A 17,414-nucleotide genomic window follows, 5' to 3' on the forward strand; every position below is an offset into this window, starting at 1 on the left:
TTGCCAAAAATGACAATCGTTTCGCTAGATAAGACCCTTATGCCTCGTTTGGGATCGTTTAGAGTCCTTTGAAACTGCAATTTTAAACTGCATTAAAACTGTTAAGTGTTGGGGTCCACTAAAGTCCATTAAAATGAGAAAAATCCTGGACAAATGTCCAGGACTGAACAAAGAATGACATCAACATTTTGGATGACATGGTGGTGAGTAAATTATCTGGATTTTTTTTTAAGTAAAATCGAATTTGCTTAGTTCAAGTTATTTGAACTTACTATTATTGAGCTCATGTATTGCTCAGTGGTAGAGAATTGCATTAGCAGCACAAAAGGTCATGGATTCGAACCCACGATCACACAAATGATTAAAAAATGTCTATTGGCTTCGAATGAAAGCATCTGACAAAGCATAAATGTCAATTATTTTGCTTAACGTATTTTAAGTTGTTAATTACGCTGAAAATGCATGAAAAGCCAATTTAATTGTACTTGAAACTTTAAGGTAGCAAAAAATGATTTGGTTTCTTAATAAATGAATGAATAAAAAACTTGCAACATTGTTTTTCCCAAATTAAGTTAATAGTTTATGGGAAATGTTTTCTTTTTTTTACAGCTTATGTAACTTAATAACGTTACTACATTACTAGAAGCAAAATTAATTGGAGAGAACATGCAAAAATGGTGGTGCCTTCAAAACTCATTACTTTGTTGGGCTGTTTACATTTCTCTATCTTAGTAAATTGGAATAGGCTTCGGTTAATTGATTCGTTCTGTACCGAGTTATGCACATAAAGCCAACATTAGTCAACATTTGGATTTGCACGTCTGGAAAAGAAAATATCATTTCATCCTCTTAAAGAAAGTGTTTACACAACAGCAAAACTAAAGTACTTTCATCCCTAAAACCATTTTATTTAGATGATCACCACACATAGCACACACATGTCTGTAGCGTGTAGCGGGGATATCCAATTCCTTTCCTGGAAGGCCACGTTCTCGGAAGTTTAGATCTAACTTTAATCAAACACACCTGAACCAACTTATCCAGGCCTTCAGGATTTATGGAAAATTACAGGCAGGTGTGTTGAACCTTGGTTGGATCTAAAAGAACAGAATTGAATAACTCTGGCATACTTATGAAGTACATATTAAAATTGGACACTATGTCCTCAAAATATGTTTAGCTTCATCATCATAAAGAGCTTTTTGTCAAGCTATTAGGTGAAAGATATGAATGTAAGCATACATACAAATGTGTTTTTTTGAAGATTCCTTATGTCAAGAGTGAAAGATTGTTGTGGTGCATTTGTGAGATTTAACTGCTTGGCGTTGGGGTGCAGTTAGATCACTCTCCCGTCCACATCTGTTGGGCGTGCTGCTTTTGACCTGACCCGCTCATGTCAGAAATGAAGTCATCTGCGGACTCAGCCTTTGGGACGTACGTGCATGCAATGTTTGGTTCTGTAGTGTGTGATATACTTGCATAATATTGTCGGTTGGTATAATCACTAAACATTTGTTCGTAAACAAAAACTTAATTTAAGTGTAACTGCATTTACAGCTGTTGCTTTGTTTTAATGGTATTTAAGTTTGTTTGTCTGGTTTTTACGTCTCACAGCTGGGTCCTTTTTGTTAATGGGTGACATCATGTATGATTATTACACTGCCAATAGAAACCTGATATCATTCTTTTTGCCTTGTTGAGTTTAAGCACCTTATCGCAGTCTCTTTACTTACGTCTGTCAAACATAATTTTCCAAAGAGGTGTCTTTGAAGAAATAATAAGCTAAGATGTTTTATATGCTGTGTAACTAACAAAATACTCTGTTTAAGATTTGCAGACTTGCATCAGGGCTGCTTATTATTGTTTATTTTCTAGCGTCCTTCACAGTTATCCAAGCTCCGTTCCAAGATCCCTCCGACAATTAGACCTTATTCCAACCAGTACGCCAAGATAAGATGAGAGCAGCCAAAATTTAGCTCCTGTGGAGGTTGTAATAAGCATAATTGATTTTTGTTTTTTCCAAAGCTACTCTTTTCCACCAACAAAGTAAATTACAGCTCACCAGTTACATGGTTGAGTGTTTTTTTTTTCTTTTTCTTTTTGGAACAATGAAATATCATGTGGGAATAGCCTTTGCTATGTTTAAAACCATCCAAGCGTTATTGTCTCCTGCCATATGCTTTCGGCCTTCCCACTTACAGGAATATATGCATGACAGGCAAACCGCAGGGCATGGGAAAAAGGATTTTTGAGAGGAAGGGGAACAAATCTGTTACAACTTTGTCAATTAGCATACCTGTGCTATTCATAAGCCTCATGTACAACGTTTAAAGCAGTAGCTGTTAGTTTCTTGGAGCAGGATTTACTCTCATGCCTTGACTCAATGGAAAGTAAAAGTCTTTTTCTATGGCCTGGTCAGAAATTAAGGTCAAATGAGCTTGGGTGTCAGTACAAGTACAACACGGAAAAAATGACCCATAAGTCGACAAACTACACGATTTACACAATGAGGAAATCATTGTCAGAATGCGTTTCAGTATGCAGGTGATCATCTGCATTGCTCCATTTAAATCTGGCTGCATTAAGAAATTGAATGACTTTAACAGTAATGATGAACTCAGTTGTGATATTATATATTATTTATATTTATAGTTCACATTTGGGAGGTGTTCCTCTAGCTCATGGGTTTTCAAACTAGCTGAATTTCTTTGACCTAAATTATTTAATTGAAATACCCTTTGAGATTTTAAGTAAATAAAAAAAAATAGAACATTTGTGTGTAACTTCAAACCGTGTGTTTAGAACTTCGTTTTAAAGTTTTTATCAGTAGCATTTTATAAGATTATTGTTTTTATTATGATCTTCATCTGGTAATCTTCTTTTATTGTATATGTATCTGTTTAGTTCCCAGGTTTTTTATATATTGTGGTGTTGTTTAAATGGGGCATGTCATGAAAATCTGAATTTTTCCATGTTTAAGTGCTTTAATTGGGTCCCCAGTGCTTTTATCAATGTAGAAAATGTGAAAAAGATAAACCCAGTAACTAAGTTTTGGTAAACCATTCTCTGCAAGCATGTGAAAAAATTGTCTCCCCTTGTGATTTCAGAAGGGGATAATACCACCCTTTAATCTGCACTATCCAACCACGGCACTTCCATTTAGTGCCGAGATCAACTCATTTGCATTTAAAAGGACACACCAGCAAATTTTTGCTCACATCTACAAAGTGGCAATTCAACATGCTATAATAAATTATCTGTATGGTATTTTGAGCTAAAACTTTACATACGTACTCTGGAGACACCAACGATTTATTTTAAATATTAAGAATATCTTGTAAAATGTCCCCTTTAATGGTTACTTGACATTATTGCTGCCTTCACGTGCTATCGTAATTATGGTAAATACCAAAATCCCACTTGGAAAATGCACATGAACACCCCTCATGTGGTATTTTCCACTGGGCAACTCGTAAAATATTTTGATGCCCGAGTTGCCGAGATGAGATTACCTTTGACCTTTTCAAAATGGCGGAGAGCAGCAGCAACGTTGTGAATGGTTGAATGACAACAAAAGCAATGGTAAATACCAATTCACAATTGGAAAATGCACTTGAATGCAGCAAACTGGTAAATTCTAGTTCACAAATGGAAAATGCACTTGAACACAACACGCTGGTACATACCAGTTCACAAATGGAAAATATCATCTTTCCCATAGCACGTGAAGGCAGCATAAGATTAAACACATTTAGATTAAAGTACATTATTTTTATAAGTAAGTGTTTTATTTAAATAGTTTTTAGAATGTAAGATTTTATTTTAAAATTATTTATTTACATTTTATAATTTAATTGTATTTATTTTTATCAACTCACAAACCCCCTATTCATAAGCCCCAGTTTGGTTGTAGGTTTGATTCTCATGGATCATATTGACTAAAATGTATACTTTGAAAGCAAGTTACTTTGGATATAAGCCTCTGCCAAGTGCCTAAATGTAAGTGCTGATGTGTCATGGATTTCATTTTACAGTAAAGCCGTTGTATAGTGTGCCTGATTGCAAAAGTGATTTGGACACCTAATAATAAAGCACTTTATAAAGATTTATTACCTTGGCCGACTACTGTTAACCGCAGTAAACCGCTTTCGTTGCTGCCGAAATCAGTGATGAAAAATGAATTTTCCTTTTAGCAAAAAAGACGTTGAGTGTGAAAAAACTCTACAAAAATAATTTTTAACTTAAAAATCTTTCAGCTGCACTTCAAATTTTAAGTCAAGGGAGCTACGAGATTACATTTGCATACTTTAGTTCTCAGCTTGCACCACAGCCTGAATAAATTATATAAACTACAGTCTTATTGTTAATTATTTCACGTATTTTTGCATTTTGTTAATACTCGTGTTTTTGTGTTTAACTTGCTGTTTAGTTTTCTTTGTGCTTAACTATATTTGTTAATTATTAACAATTTTGTGGTTGTGGTTCGTGTTAAGTGTTAAGGGCCATGTGTGTCTAGTTAAAAAGCCTACTGTGACTCTAAAGGATTAGTAATGAACAGCAATGTTTTTGGATGTTTCTGATCATTAAACATAAGGCAAATGCTATGAAGTTTAGTTTTGGCCTTTAAAATATGTTCTGGCTATTGTAGTACTTCCTTAAAAGTTTTATGCATGCTTCTGAGTTGTTATAAACACAATTCTTAGCCAGCTTACATGACTGCAATATAAAAGCACTTCATTTTGCATACTAAAACAATTCCATCTGTTCATAATTTATCCATTCCCTCCCTGATAGTAATTAGCACTGAATACATTTTTAAGTGGAGTAGGTCACTATATTATTGCCGGCAGAAGAGTGTCAAGTTTAGTGCACTTATTCAAAACTTTGAATAATTCACTTCCGCTATCAGTACAGATCAATAATAAATAAAGAGCCCTATTGGCTGAGAGCTCCTCGTATGCCGTGTGTCCTCTTAAGAGCTCAATGCCTGTATAAAATTCTCATTAATTGTGTTTAAACCAAGAGATCAATCTATTAAAATATAACTGTAGTGCTTTCAGAGTACTCTCATGAACCACAGCAGCAAGATCATGCATCGATATAAAAGCGTAATCACAAGCCTGCTCATAACTATGGCAGTACAAAGTTATCTTGTATGTTATCGTGCCTGCGCATAGTCTATAGTTTGACTGTTTCTGGAGACCCTGCCTGTGGTCTTCAGGGAGTCTACCCCATTTCTGTTTCGCAATTCCTCATCTGCCTGCTGCGTCGCTCCCAAAGAAAAGCTCTCCTCCAGGATCAGGCAGGAATCTCCCGGATCTGCCGCAGATCAAGTGCCTCTACACTGAAACCATATGAAGGCCATATTTTCATAAGCGCATAATGTTTGTTTGACTTGCCCCACCCTTATTATTTCACTGTGGATTATGAAAATAAACCCCCTGACACATGTCTGGGGAATGGAAAAAAACACTAAAAAGCATGTTTAAATCAACTAAATTTGGAAATGTGTTTTTCATTTGCTTCATTTACTTGTTCCTAGTAAAGGAATGTTATATTGAAGTTTTACCTTGTTATTAAATGTTGCTGATGTAGGCAAATATATATGGTGCGAACCTCTAAACCGTGTGTTTTACTGTAATATAATATTTTTGCAAAATACAATCTGCCCATGGGTTTTAGAAACACATTATGAATGTGGGATTGTTGTAATATCTCAAATGGAAGAACTCAGCCACAGTTTATTGGAATTCCAAGCTCCTTTTTTCACCCTGTGCTTTTTTTAATGTCTATTTATTTACGTTTGTCACTCATTTTGGGATGTCATAGGGTTCAGCGTGCAATTGGTTCCATGCAATAACTGCTTTCATCGACTTGTTCCAGGGTTTTGAGGCAAAGCATGGCATTGAAATGGGATGTCAAATCAAACTCCAAAATGCCACTAGATTAGCGTTAGAAAATTCCACGTTTCCAAATTTGACTTGTATAGTTAAGTGCTTTGTTTCCAAGTATCTCCTAGGCTGCAGGAAGTTGTTTTGGTACTTTTAAAGCACTTCATCAGTTTTACCACTTTATCTAAAAGCCAAAAAAGTTGCCTGGCCTCATGTTAGTGTTGGTGTGAACATAGGAATCTTTCAGCAATGGATTGAGAAATCCGAGAAGTCTTGATTAGTGATGGCAACTGGTTGTTCAGAGCTGCTTTAGTTGTAGGAAAATACTACGGTCATGACTTTAGTTACGGCTGCAGGAAGAAAATAAATTTGAACTGCTTGTTCTTCAGTATCCGTACTAAAGCAAATTCATATTTAAAGAAACATAAAGTATAAAATCAACATTTGTGCTTCTTTTTTAGATGATGAATATGGCGCAGAGGGCGGTTATTCTATGCAACCTCCCCAGGATCCACCACAATCCCAGCCCTCTTTCCGTGGTCATCCGACAGACCAACCTCCAGCATCCAATTTCAGTAACATTCAGATACCTCCAGGTTCACATGCCCCGGCGAATACACCTGCAGATATTCCCCGTCCAGAAGGTAAGCAAGCACACAATTCAGTCTAAGTCCACCCAAGATTTAATATCTTAAAATCATCTGCATATTTGCGCTGAGAAATAACATTCATGTTTTTATGTGCAGTTGTTATGCATTTGATGAATGGGTTTTAAATACCTGTCTTTTCAATTTTGTCTGAACAGCAGCCAAAGATCTAAATTATGGTTGACGAGTCTCCTAAACACACCCGCCCAAATCATTCATTACAATCGAAATCACTTAACTCAAATGTAGAAGTTAATCAGTAATTGTGGGAGGGCTGGGATGGAGCTCTAGTGTGTTTAGATAGATATTTCCTGTTCAGGTTTCCTGTTTTCCCAGCTTTACCTTTAAAAGAACAGAAAGGCAGGCTCAGTGCACCCATATGGGGCGCATTTCCCCTGGTGACTGTCCTCTGTGATTAGCGTCTCAGCTTCCAGGCCCGGTGGAAATGACTAATCCTCACCACGGCACCCCAGAGGTGCAGTCATATAATTTGATAAGAGATGACATGTTCTCGCTTCAAACCCGGAAAACATGCTGGAAAAAATGTATTCCTGTCCTTTCCTGATGATGTGTTTGACACCTTGTTAAAGGAATATTTACCCAGAAATGGAAATACTGTTGCCATTTACTCATCCTCATGTTGTTAAAAACCAGGATAACTTTCTATCCTCTAGAAAACACAAGAACTTTTAAACAATATGAACACTGCTTGTTTCCATACAATAGGAATAAACATTATACTGTATTAACTACATTTATACTACTGATATTAACTACTATTAATTACGTAACCAGGGTTTGAAAATAAGTGCGGTGCAAGGTGGAGTGTTAAGGGTTAACAATACAATCTAATGTATTTTTTCCTGAACCGTTACTTTGGATACACACTATATTATATTAGCCTCTATTTATTAGATCACAATTAGTTAATACTTTCTTATTGATCAATGTTTTTTATTAAAGCAACAATGGTTATTATTGTAATTTAATTTAACCATAATAATTTTAATAAGCAATATTATATGAAACAAGATCTTCACAAGATACTAAACAAGTACTTTGTTGAATGAATGTTTTCAGCATGACTTTGTTAAAGGTTAAGACTGAAATAGCATAGCCTTCCTAATGGCCAGTGTTTACATATTTGTGACCCTGGACCACAAAACCAGTCATAAGGGTAATTTTTTTTTAAATTGATGTATACATAATCTGAAAGCTGAATAAATAAGCTTTCCATTGATGTATTGTTTGTTAGGATGGGTCAATGCTATTGTATAACTATTTAAAAATCTGGAATCTGAGGATGCAAAAAATCTAAATATTGAGAATATGACATTTAAAGTCGTTTAAATAAAGTCCTTAGCAACACATATTACCAATGATAAATACATTTTTTATATATTCACGGTAGGACATTTATTAAATATCTTCATAAAACATGATTTTTACTTAACTCTTTCCCCTCCAGTGTTAAAAAAAGTTTACAGCCATATTTTATGATTTTCTTAAAAGTTTAATGCCTTCCAGAAAATTTTCTACTTTAAATATACATACATACAATATATTAAATGAAAGAACAGACCCTCTGCTTAAAAAAAAAAAAAAAAACGCTTCATCCTACCTTAATTTGTTCTTTTATCACCTCTCAAATGTTGAGCAAAAAGCTTAAATAATTCCATAATTGTAATGGACTTTTAATAAAAAGAATATTCCTCAAAACATACACGGAGTTTGAACTGTTTGCCCTGTAAGGGAATACTTCCAGGTGTTATAAGTTGGTGGATAATAGCGGAAATACGTTTTTCTCTTAATTGATGAGTTAACTTGTCAATGGCGGGGAAAGAGTTAATATCCTAATGATTTTTGTATTGAGAAAATCCACAATTTTGACCCATACAATTTATTGTTGGATTGCTACAAATATATCATGCGACTTGTTCCAAATGTGACCATGGATCACAAAAATATTTAATTTATCTCTTATTTATCTTTTTTTATATTGTTACCGTTTCTTACCATGATGATTATTGCATTTGTCTTACCGATTGTATAGTATCCTGTCAGCAATAACCTGCTTGTGCTGAATCATGCACCTTATTTGATTACGTCTGTTTAGGTGGTGCCTAGTGTTGCCATGAAAAACAAGCAAAAATTAAGAACATAAAGAACAAAATAAGTTAAAACCTTGTCATTTAGAAATTACATTGATAACATTAACTAACAGCGACTTCTAACTATTTATATAAATTATATATATGTCACATTAACTTTTAAAACACTACGTTTAAAGAGCATTTTAAAAATGGGATCTGGCAACACGACAGATGATGCACCTGTGCTGAATACATCTGTAAAATTAAACAATCCATTTTCTCAGACCTTGCATGGGATCCTTCGGAAACCTTTCAAAGAGGCTCGTTTTGTACTGTCGCACGGCCAGCAACAGTACGATTTTTGTCTGACATCGCAATCTTATTGTTATTACAATCTTATCATGATTATAAACAACCTCTAAATGGTTACGTAAATGCTCTTATTATTTATATAGAGGGCAATTAAAACTATAAAACTCGCAGGATGTATTACCAAGACCTCTTATATGTCAAAAGATCAAGGCAAATTTGATTCCTAATATCCATTTTAGTCTGAAGTTACTTTGCTCTTTTTCTTGGAAAGAACATGCTCAGTGCAAGCTGAGGACATTTGAAACAAAATCTGTTGTGGTCCAAAATAAATGATTTTGTTACTTCATCCATTACATTGTTTCAGTATCCTATCAACAGTCATACAGTATATGCAAATGTAAAAGTGCATCCACAGTTATGAGCTAATGGACTCTGTCTGTTTTGGAACAGCACAACCCATCAAACCAGTGCCTGTTCCACGAACCATGCCAGCGGTCGATCCTTCGCTCCTAAACAATCCCCAGGAAGGTAAGCGCTAATGTGAGGTCTGACAACTTTGTGAAGAAGATTTATATTCGAGTCTTAATAGAGAAGATACACCACATCTCAATGATTTGGCAAGAGGAAAAATCATTCGTTTGACTGGTTTTCTAAGTAAATGAAGCTGTTATAAGATGCATATTCACAGCTTCTACTTACCATAGTGATTGGGAATAAAGCAGCCATAGAGAAAGCTAAAAGTATTAAGTCTCGAAATACAAATTCCCTTTCTGTATCAGTGGAATTCACCTTTAATAGGGATTAATGCAGATTGTGTCTAAACCTAGTATTGGCATTCCCTATGCCAGTTAAATAATTCAGTCATGAGTGAGGTCATGATGTACAATGATTGCCTATTATTATGGGAATTGCTCTGAATTGGAGCGATTGAGTCAGATTTGCAGAGTAAGACTCAATTTCTCCAGTTACCATTCTGAGATACAAGAGTCGCTTTTTTCACTCCTTCCAGACTTATACATTAAAACAGTCTTACTGTTCATTCTGTTTTGGTTAATTAAAGTTTTATCAAGGCCACCCCATTCATTTCTTAAGATCCAAACAGGGATGAATTGAGAAGCCACCAAACACTTTCATGTTTTCCCTATTCAAAGACAGTTACATGAGTAGTTACACGAGTAAGTATGGTGGCACAAAATGAATGTGGAGATTTTTTAAAGCGGATAAAAAATGAGAACTATATTGTATGGCGGAAGAGCACTTTGACCTCAGGCGCAAAATGCATCTCACTGCCCCCCAACTCTCATTATATTCCCTCCCCTTCAAAATAATTTGCATACATCCGGCCTCTCGCCTCCAACAGGAAGTTGCAGCAGTGTTCGAAAAGTTCATGAAATGGCGAGTCGTGTTCCGAGGTGTGCTTTTCTATCTGTAAAATTTTTATTTGTCCTTGAAGACGGCGAAGTTTACATTCTTTTGAGCGGCAGCAAAGGCAGCCAATCAGCATCAAGTGCTTGCACTTCATAATGAGGTTGCCAGTTAAGCCCGAAGGGACGCCAAATGGGTTCAAAACCAAGCGTTTAAAATCCACCACCCCAATATAGCTTTCTGAGAGGTTTTTAGGTAGCTTCTAAGGCATTACAGACCCAACCAAAATTTTGTTGTCTACATGTCACATCACAGAACAAGGATAAATACACCGTTCAATCATTCTATGTCACCTTTAAACAGAAGTAAAGATCAAAGAACAATCCATGAGAAATTTGTTTTAGTAGAAGTGCAGAACCACATTTTGTCAGATTGTTTTTAGTTTCATTAGGTACTTTTACATGCAACCAAATAATCCGTTTGTAATCGTATTGATGGCTCAATCGTATTGAAAAGCCTTCATGTAAACACTTTAATCAATATGATTGAGGACGATCGGATGCAAATATGGATCGTATTGAAGGGGGTGGTGTACTCCGATCTGTGATCCAATCCGCAGGAGAAAAGTACGCATGTAAAAAATACATTGTGCACATGCGCAGAACCTTTGTGCTCAAGTTCACGTCTTATATTAAACGCTTATATCACATGATTCTCCTCACAGAAACATGCAATAGAAAGGCAGTGGCATCACGCATTATTATGGTAAGGTTACTGGGGTCAGGTGATGTACATTGTGCCGCATTTATGTGTACTTTTAAAACATTAGGCTACTTAAAGCTAAAAAATAGCGTTGTGACTTTTGTTGTGACTCAGTTTTGACTTTAATCCAGAGATAAAGCATGAACTCGACGAGAGATGCTGTCCACAGCGAGGCGTTGCCAAGTCCTCTGCTAGTTTAGATTTGAGCTGCTGTTTAAACAGTTTTTCTGCAGTTGTTTTTTTTCTGTGTGTTAAAAAGGAAAGTATTTCGTTCATTAGTTATTGGTATTTGGGCTGTGAATAGTCATTGGGATGCTAGTTTTGAATGTCCATTTGGGATGGTTCTGATACGCAAATCTGGCAACCTTGGCTGTGCGCTTGCGCAGACGTTCAGTTCGGATTCTATATAATGTACATTTAAACGAACATTTTAATCAGATTGCAATGTTTAGGGTGCATGTAAACTGTATCGTCGTTACCTTCAATCGTATTAAGTTCAATCGGATTGACAAAATTTTATGCATGTAAACATAGCCACTGTGTCACAAGTTTGCCTACCCGTTCTTTTATAATAATTTACAGTAAACAGTTTACTGTTAAAGCTGCGGTAGGCAACTCTGAAAGATTGGGATGATTCCGAATGTTTACAATTTTCATACCCCTCCCACACTACCACCGAGCAACCTCCCTTCGAGCTCGTCCTTGTTAGTCAGGTGCACCAGTATTTATGTGAACACACACTTAGCAAGCATACTTAGATTACTTATAGCACTCAGAAATACAATCAAGGTTAATAAAACACAATTACCTGTCAAGAAGAAATGTGGCAAGCTCTGCATCCAGCTTGAACCCTTAAAAATCTCGTAGATTCCTCCACATTTCAAATGTCGGTCCGATATTGATCCTAGTTTTATTACGGGCACGGTCGCTTCCTATTTTTGTTTCCTTCTTTTCATTGGTCGTTTTCCTAGCTCTGGCTGTAAACCGAGGAATCGGAAGTTTGTTAGTGAATGTCTCTCCGCGATCATGCTACGTTCAATCCAACACACCTATGAACTTCAGGCGGATGCATGTGATATTGTAACGCACCTGAAGGGTGCCTGAAGATCTGTGGCGTGTGCAGGAACTGTGATTGACAGGCAGATTATCCGCCCTGCGCTGATTGGACCAGATGAACGAGGAGCGGTGGATTTTTGCAGGGGTGTCCAAAGTGTCCTGCAGAGTTTAGCTAAAACTTCCCTCAACATAGCTGCCTCAAAGTATCTAGTCTGCCTAAGACCTTGATTAGCTGGATCAGGTGTGTTTGATTAGGGTTGGAATAAAACTCTGCAGAGACACCGGCCCTCCAGGAGCAGGATTGGACACCCCTGCTCTAGGTGGAGGTAGAAATACAGATTATTCTTAAACAGTCTAATTTATGTTGTTTATTGGAGCATAGTGTTGGTTTCAGCAAATATGATCAAAAATATCTTCCTGACCGCAGCTTTAGTTATTAAGACTGAATGGGCAGGCAAACTCGTGAAACTAGCTTGTTATCCTCAAAGGCAACGCGAACCTGAGGCCGGGCTTGAGTCCAACATTCAAGTAACAGAACTGCACAGAGGGAGAAGAAAAATAAGCAGTGAAGGAGGAGATTGGGAAGAGGTGGGATGCTGAAAGAATTGCCGCTTGCACGTAGGCATTGAGACTGGCGCTTACATGAGTTTAATGATGATTGACACAGGACTGATTGTTTAAGTTTCTACCAAACCTTCGTTTAAAGTGTACCCTTTAAACTATGGTTACTGCAGTAAAAAAGAGTTTGTGATACCTCCATACCTCTGCAGCTCTTTGATCGATTGTGTTTTAGAAGTATGCTCAAACTCTAATGACAGCAATCCATGCGATCCTAGATGCACTGGTAGAGAGAGCAAGCGCAGGCTTGCACAAAAGTGGAAACGATCGAGGTCATCTGAAGTCTGCTCTTAAAGGGCAAAACACAAGATAAAGTTATTACGTAGCTATTATACACATAGTGTTCGCAACCCGATGGTTGGGGGCCTCTGTTAACGAGAACAAATCTTGCATAAATGGGTGCTGGGTCTTCTGCCCTGTCGTTCATTTATGCAATATAAGCATTCAAACTTTTTTATATTTATTGACATGTTGGTTAGTATTAATCAGAGTATGACATCTGCACAATTGCATCCCTTCAACTCCAAATGTCATCTCTCTACAGAAACTCCAAAGAAAATAACAAGCTAGGTCATAGCATTGACAGTATCCACTTGTTGAAATGTTCTTGAACTCAGATCTCAATCAAGACAGTTGTGTGGTTCAAGTCCTTCAAAGCGACTTTCTGCCTATTGAGATGCAAGCAAGCAATTCCATTGAACAAGTAAAAAAGGATTATGGTTAAATATTAATTATGAAGAAGACGTCACGGGATCCAGAGTTGCTGTTTAGTTCCCAGAAATGATACACCTAATGTGTTTTGAAAGCTCAGAGCGTCTTGGTGGTCGTCTCTGTCCAGGTCATTAGTGTGCTCCCACATTATGGATTCAGCTCAAACTGTCACTCAACGTGTCGTTGTGAGAGCCAGCATGGTTTACACTGTGGTAAAGACATTCATGCACCATAGCTATAATATTTCAAATGCCCACTGGCAAATGCCTGAATTTGAGTATTCGTAAATTAGCCCAACCTCAGCTCAACCTATAATTTAGTGGGCTGGTTAGACATGCATGTATCGTATGGTTGCATTCCTTTTTCTTAATTTTTCCTTGGGAATCAATCAAATACTTAATACTAATGGTAGATATATCATGATATTGTAATGTGTTTTTTGCATTATGCAGGGTTCCCACGGGTCCTTGAAATCCTTGAAAGTTTGTGAATCTGGGGGCAAAAATTCAAGGCCTGGGAAGTTTTTGAAAATATACATACATGGATACAGGTCATTGAAAGTGCTTGAATCTATTTTATGCAAGAAGTTTTCTGGAAAAAAATCCATATAATTCCCTGTGTAGTGTAGGATAATATCATAAAAATTCTAGACTTTTTAAGCACACGTTCTTAACTGTTTGCTTTAAATGCTTATATCTTCTATATGCAAATGTTGATTCATACCAAAATGCTTTTTTGCATAATTGTGTTTGACATATGAAAATGTCTCGTATGTAACGTCTCGGTTACGGATGTAACCCTCGTTCCCTGAAGGAGGGAACGGAGACGTCACGTCGTGACCGACGAATTGGGAACTCGCTTAGAGAGACCAATCTGCTTCGTATACTACTAAAACGCCAATGAACTTGGCATTGAGATATTTGCATAATGCTGGCGCCGCCCCGCCAGGTGCCTTTATAAGCAGCAGGTGCAAATAGGGAAAATAGCTTCTTTTCGCTGAGAAAGCCGGAAGTGTGACCGGCCTTAACAGCAGGTGGCAGCACCTGTGGCGACGGGACGTGACGTCTCCGTTCCCTCCTTCAGGGAACGAGGGTTACATCCGTAACCGAGACGTTCCCTTTCAGTCGGTCACTACGACGTCACGTCGTGACCGACGAATTGGGAATCCCTATCAAAACGCCACTAGGGGCTGACCTCTTCCAGTGTCTGCGTAAAGCCCTCCGGTTCCACTTAAGGAGGAGGAGAATTAGGTTTTAAGGCAGAAGGCCGGGCACTAGATGTTCCTTTAACCCCACAGAAGTGCCAGCAACTGGGAAGCGCCCTACCTGAGCGGGATAGGAACGCTGCGGAAGCCACCACCCGTCTTAAGGGTTAATGGTGGGCGAAAGTCAACCGTAGTTGAGGTAAAATGACAGCCGTGGCTGTGTAAGCAAAGCAGTGCTCTGCTAAGGGAAACGTGGGCTAGTAGGATTAACCCCACGGAAAAATACTCACAAAGGAACCCGGTGGGACACAATGTGGAGCCCGAGCCAACACGTAGGTTCGCGAGGATGCAGCTAGTGAAGGCTGACAGCCAATGCTCCGCAACAAAGGCTGCCAAGGCAGCGGAGGAAGAACAATTCAAACCATTACGCATTTTTGTTCTGAAGGCCTTCCATACTGACACAGTTATGAAGCATCAGATGGAGGCTGCAAGCCGACCTGTGAGACTGTTCTCCGTGCTCCCCCTGGTGAGGAAAGAACACGAGAGGATACAGGCTCAATACGAACACTGTAAAATCTAATGAACGTATTAGGTGTCGCCCAACCAGCAGCTCTACAGATGTCTGTTAGCGAGGAACCACGAGCTAGAGCCCAAGATGAGGCAACGCTCCGTGTGGAGTGCGCTCTCAAATTAAAGGGGCAAGGAATACCCTGAAGATTATAAGCCAGGGCGATAGTATCAATTATCCAATGAGACATCCTCTGCTTAGTGACAGCTTTCCCTTTCTGCTGGCCACCATAACAAACAAAGAGCTGGTCTGAGGTCCTGAGGCTTTGCGTGCGAACCACGTAGAGTCGCAGTGCGCGTACGGGGCACAACAAAGCCATGGTTGGGTCTGCGTCCTCCGGGGGGCAGCGCTTGCAAGCTCACCACCTTATCTCTGAAGGGAGTGGTGGGAACTTTGGGCACGTAACCTGGTCTGGGCCTCAACGTTACACTTGAGGCAGCAGGACCAAACTGAAGGCACGAGTCGTCAACAGAGAATGCATGTAAATCCCCTACTCTCTTCACTGAGGCCAATGCTAGCAGGGTCAGAGCTTTCATTGATAAAAGCTTCAGACTCACAGACTGCAAAGGCTCGAACGGGGGGGCCTGCAGGGCTTTCAGCACCATGGACAGGTCCCAGGGAGGAATAGAAGGAGGGCGCGAGGGGTTTAGCCTGCGAGCGCCTCTTAAATGTAATAATTAAATCGTGCTGGCCAACTGATCTGCCGTTGATAAGAGAGTGATGAGCAGAAATAGCGGCGATATCAACTTTAATGGCGGAGGGACAGCCTACCATCTAACCTATGTTAAAGATATAAAAGCACAATGTTAGTGGGCATTCTCTGGGGTCCTCGCGTTGCGAAGAGCACCGGGTGACGAGAAAGGTTTCTTTAAGCGCGTAAGCCCGTCTTGTGGACGGTGCTCGAACCGCGTCGATGGTGTTAGATACCGTTTGCGATAAATCACCTAAACCTTGCGCGCGCTCAACGACCATACATGGAAATCCCACAGGTCGGGGCGCGGGTGCCATAATGTGCCCCTTCCTTGAGAAAGAAAGTCTTTCCTCAGGGGAAATCGTCAGGGAGGGGCTGTCGCGAGGAGCATTAACTCTGAAACCCGATCCAGTACGGGGCGACTAATAAAAGGCTCTCCTCGTCCTGCCTGACTTTGCACAGTGTCTGCGCAATAAAGCTCACTGGAAGGAATGCGTATTTACGCACCCCCCGCGGCCAGCTGTGTGCCAACGCATCCACGCCGAGGCTGCCCTCGGTTAGTGAATAAAATAGGCGACAGTGGGTATCGTCCGGCGACGCAAACAGATCTATCTACGCACAACCGAACTTCTTCCAAATTAGCTGGACCGTCTGGAGGTGGAGTCGCCATTCGCCGGGGGCGCAGCTCGGGAAGCGCGTCCGCTGTATTGAGCGAACCCGGGATGTAAATGGCACGAAGGGACCTCAGATGCTTCTGACTCCAAAGGAGGAGATGACGAGCGAGATGCGACAGGTGACGAGAGCGCAAAACCGCCTTAACGGTAAATAACGCAACAGTCGCAATGTTATTGGTGTCGGCTAATACATCCTTCCCTCGCATCTCCATAGCGGAGCGTACAAGTCCCAGATATACAGCGCACCGCTCGCGGCAGTTGGGGTGCTATGCACACCCCTGAGACTGCAAGCCCGTCATACGTGGCTGATCATCCCGTGCTGAGGGCATTACAATATACAGAATGCCAGGAGACCCCTCAGGGGCATATCTTCTATCGGAAATGCCAGGTCTACCACAGGGAAAAATTTAAATGACACGCAGGTGCAATGTTTACACGGTGTATGTCGGTGTGCCACGCTCTCCTCGAGACTCGATCGTAAGCCAATGCTGAAGCGGTCTCATATGAAGCAGCTCGGGCGGCGTCACAGCCGCAGCATGCTGTCATATGTCCAGGAGCTTCTGAAATTGTTTCAGAGGGACCGCGTACTTCCCTCGAATTAAACCGAGGCAAGTCAGAACTGACTGGTTGCGCGCTCTTGTTAAACACGCCAATTAGTCGATCGAGTCTTATTTCCATACTGAGAAAAAGGATCCTCTGCACGGGGCAAAGTTACTCTTTCCCAGACGACCTGAAGACTTAAACGAGCGAGAAGCCGAAGCATTAACTCTCTGTGTTCGCGCACGTCTGCCAAGAACGGGCTATTATAAGTCGACGTAGAAA

At 39.5% G+C, this 17,414-nt stretch overlaps 1 protein-coding gene across 2 annotated transcripts in view; it reads left to right on the forward strand.

Annotated features, from left to right (window-relative positions):
• vta1 (vesicle (multivesicular body) trafficking 1) overlaps positions 1-17,414 on the forward strand; it is a 41,319-nt gene that overhangs the window by 19,973 nt on the left and 3,932 nt on the right. Inside the window, exons 6-7 of one of the 2 annotated variants that reach the window (XM_065256131.2) lie at positions 6,353-6,535; positions 9,394-9,471. In XM_065256131.2, coding sequence (XP_065112203.2) covers positions 6,353-6,535; positions 9,394-9,471 — 261 coding nt within the window. The remainder of the gene's footprint in view (positions 1-6,352; positions 6,536-9,393; positions 9,472-17,414) is intronic. The other variant, XM_065256132.2, reaches the window with a different exon arrangement.

The sequence above is a fragment of the Paramisgurnus dabryanus genome, chromosome 12, assembly GCF_030506205.2.
Source record: "Paramisgurnus dabryanus chromosome 12, PD_genome_1.1, whole genome shotgun sequence".
NCBI lineage: Eukaryota > Metazoa > Chordata > Actinopteri > Cypriniformes > Cobitidae > Paramisgurnus > Paramisgurnus dabryanus.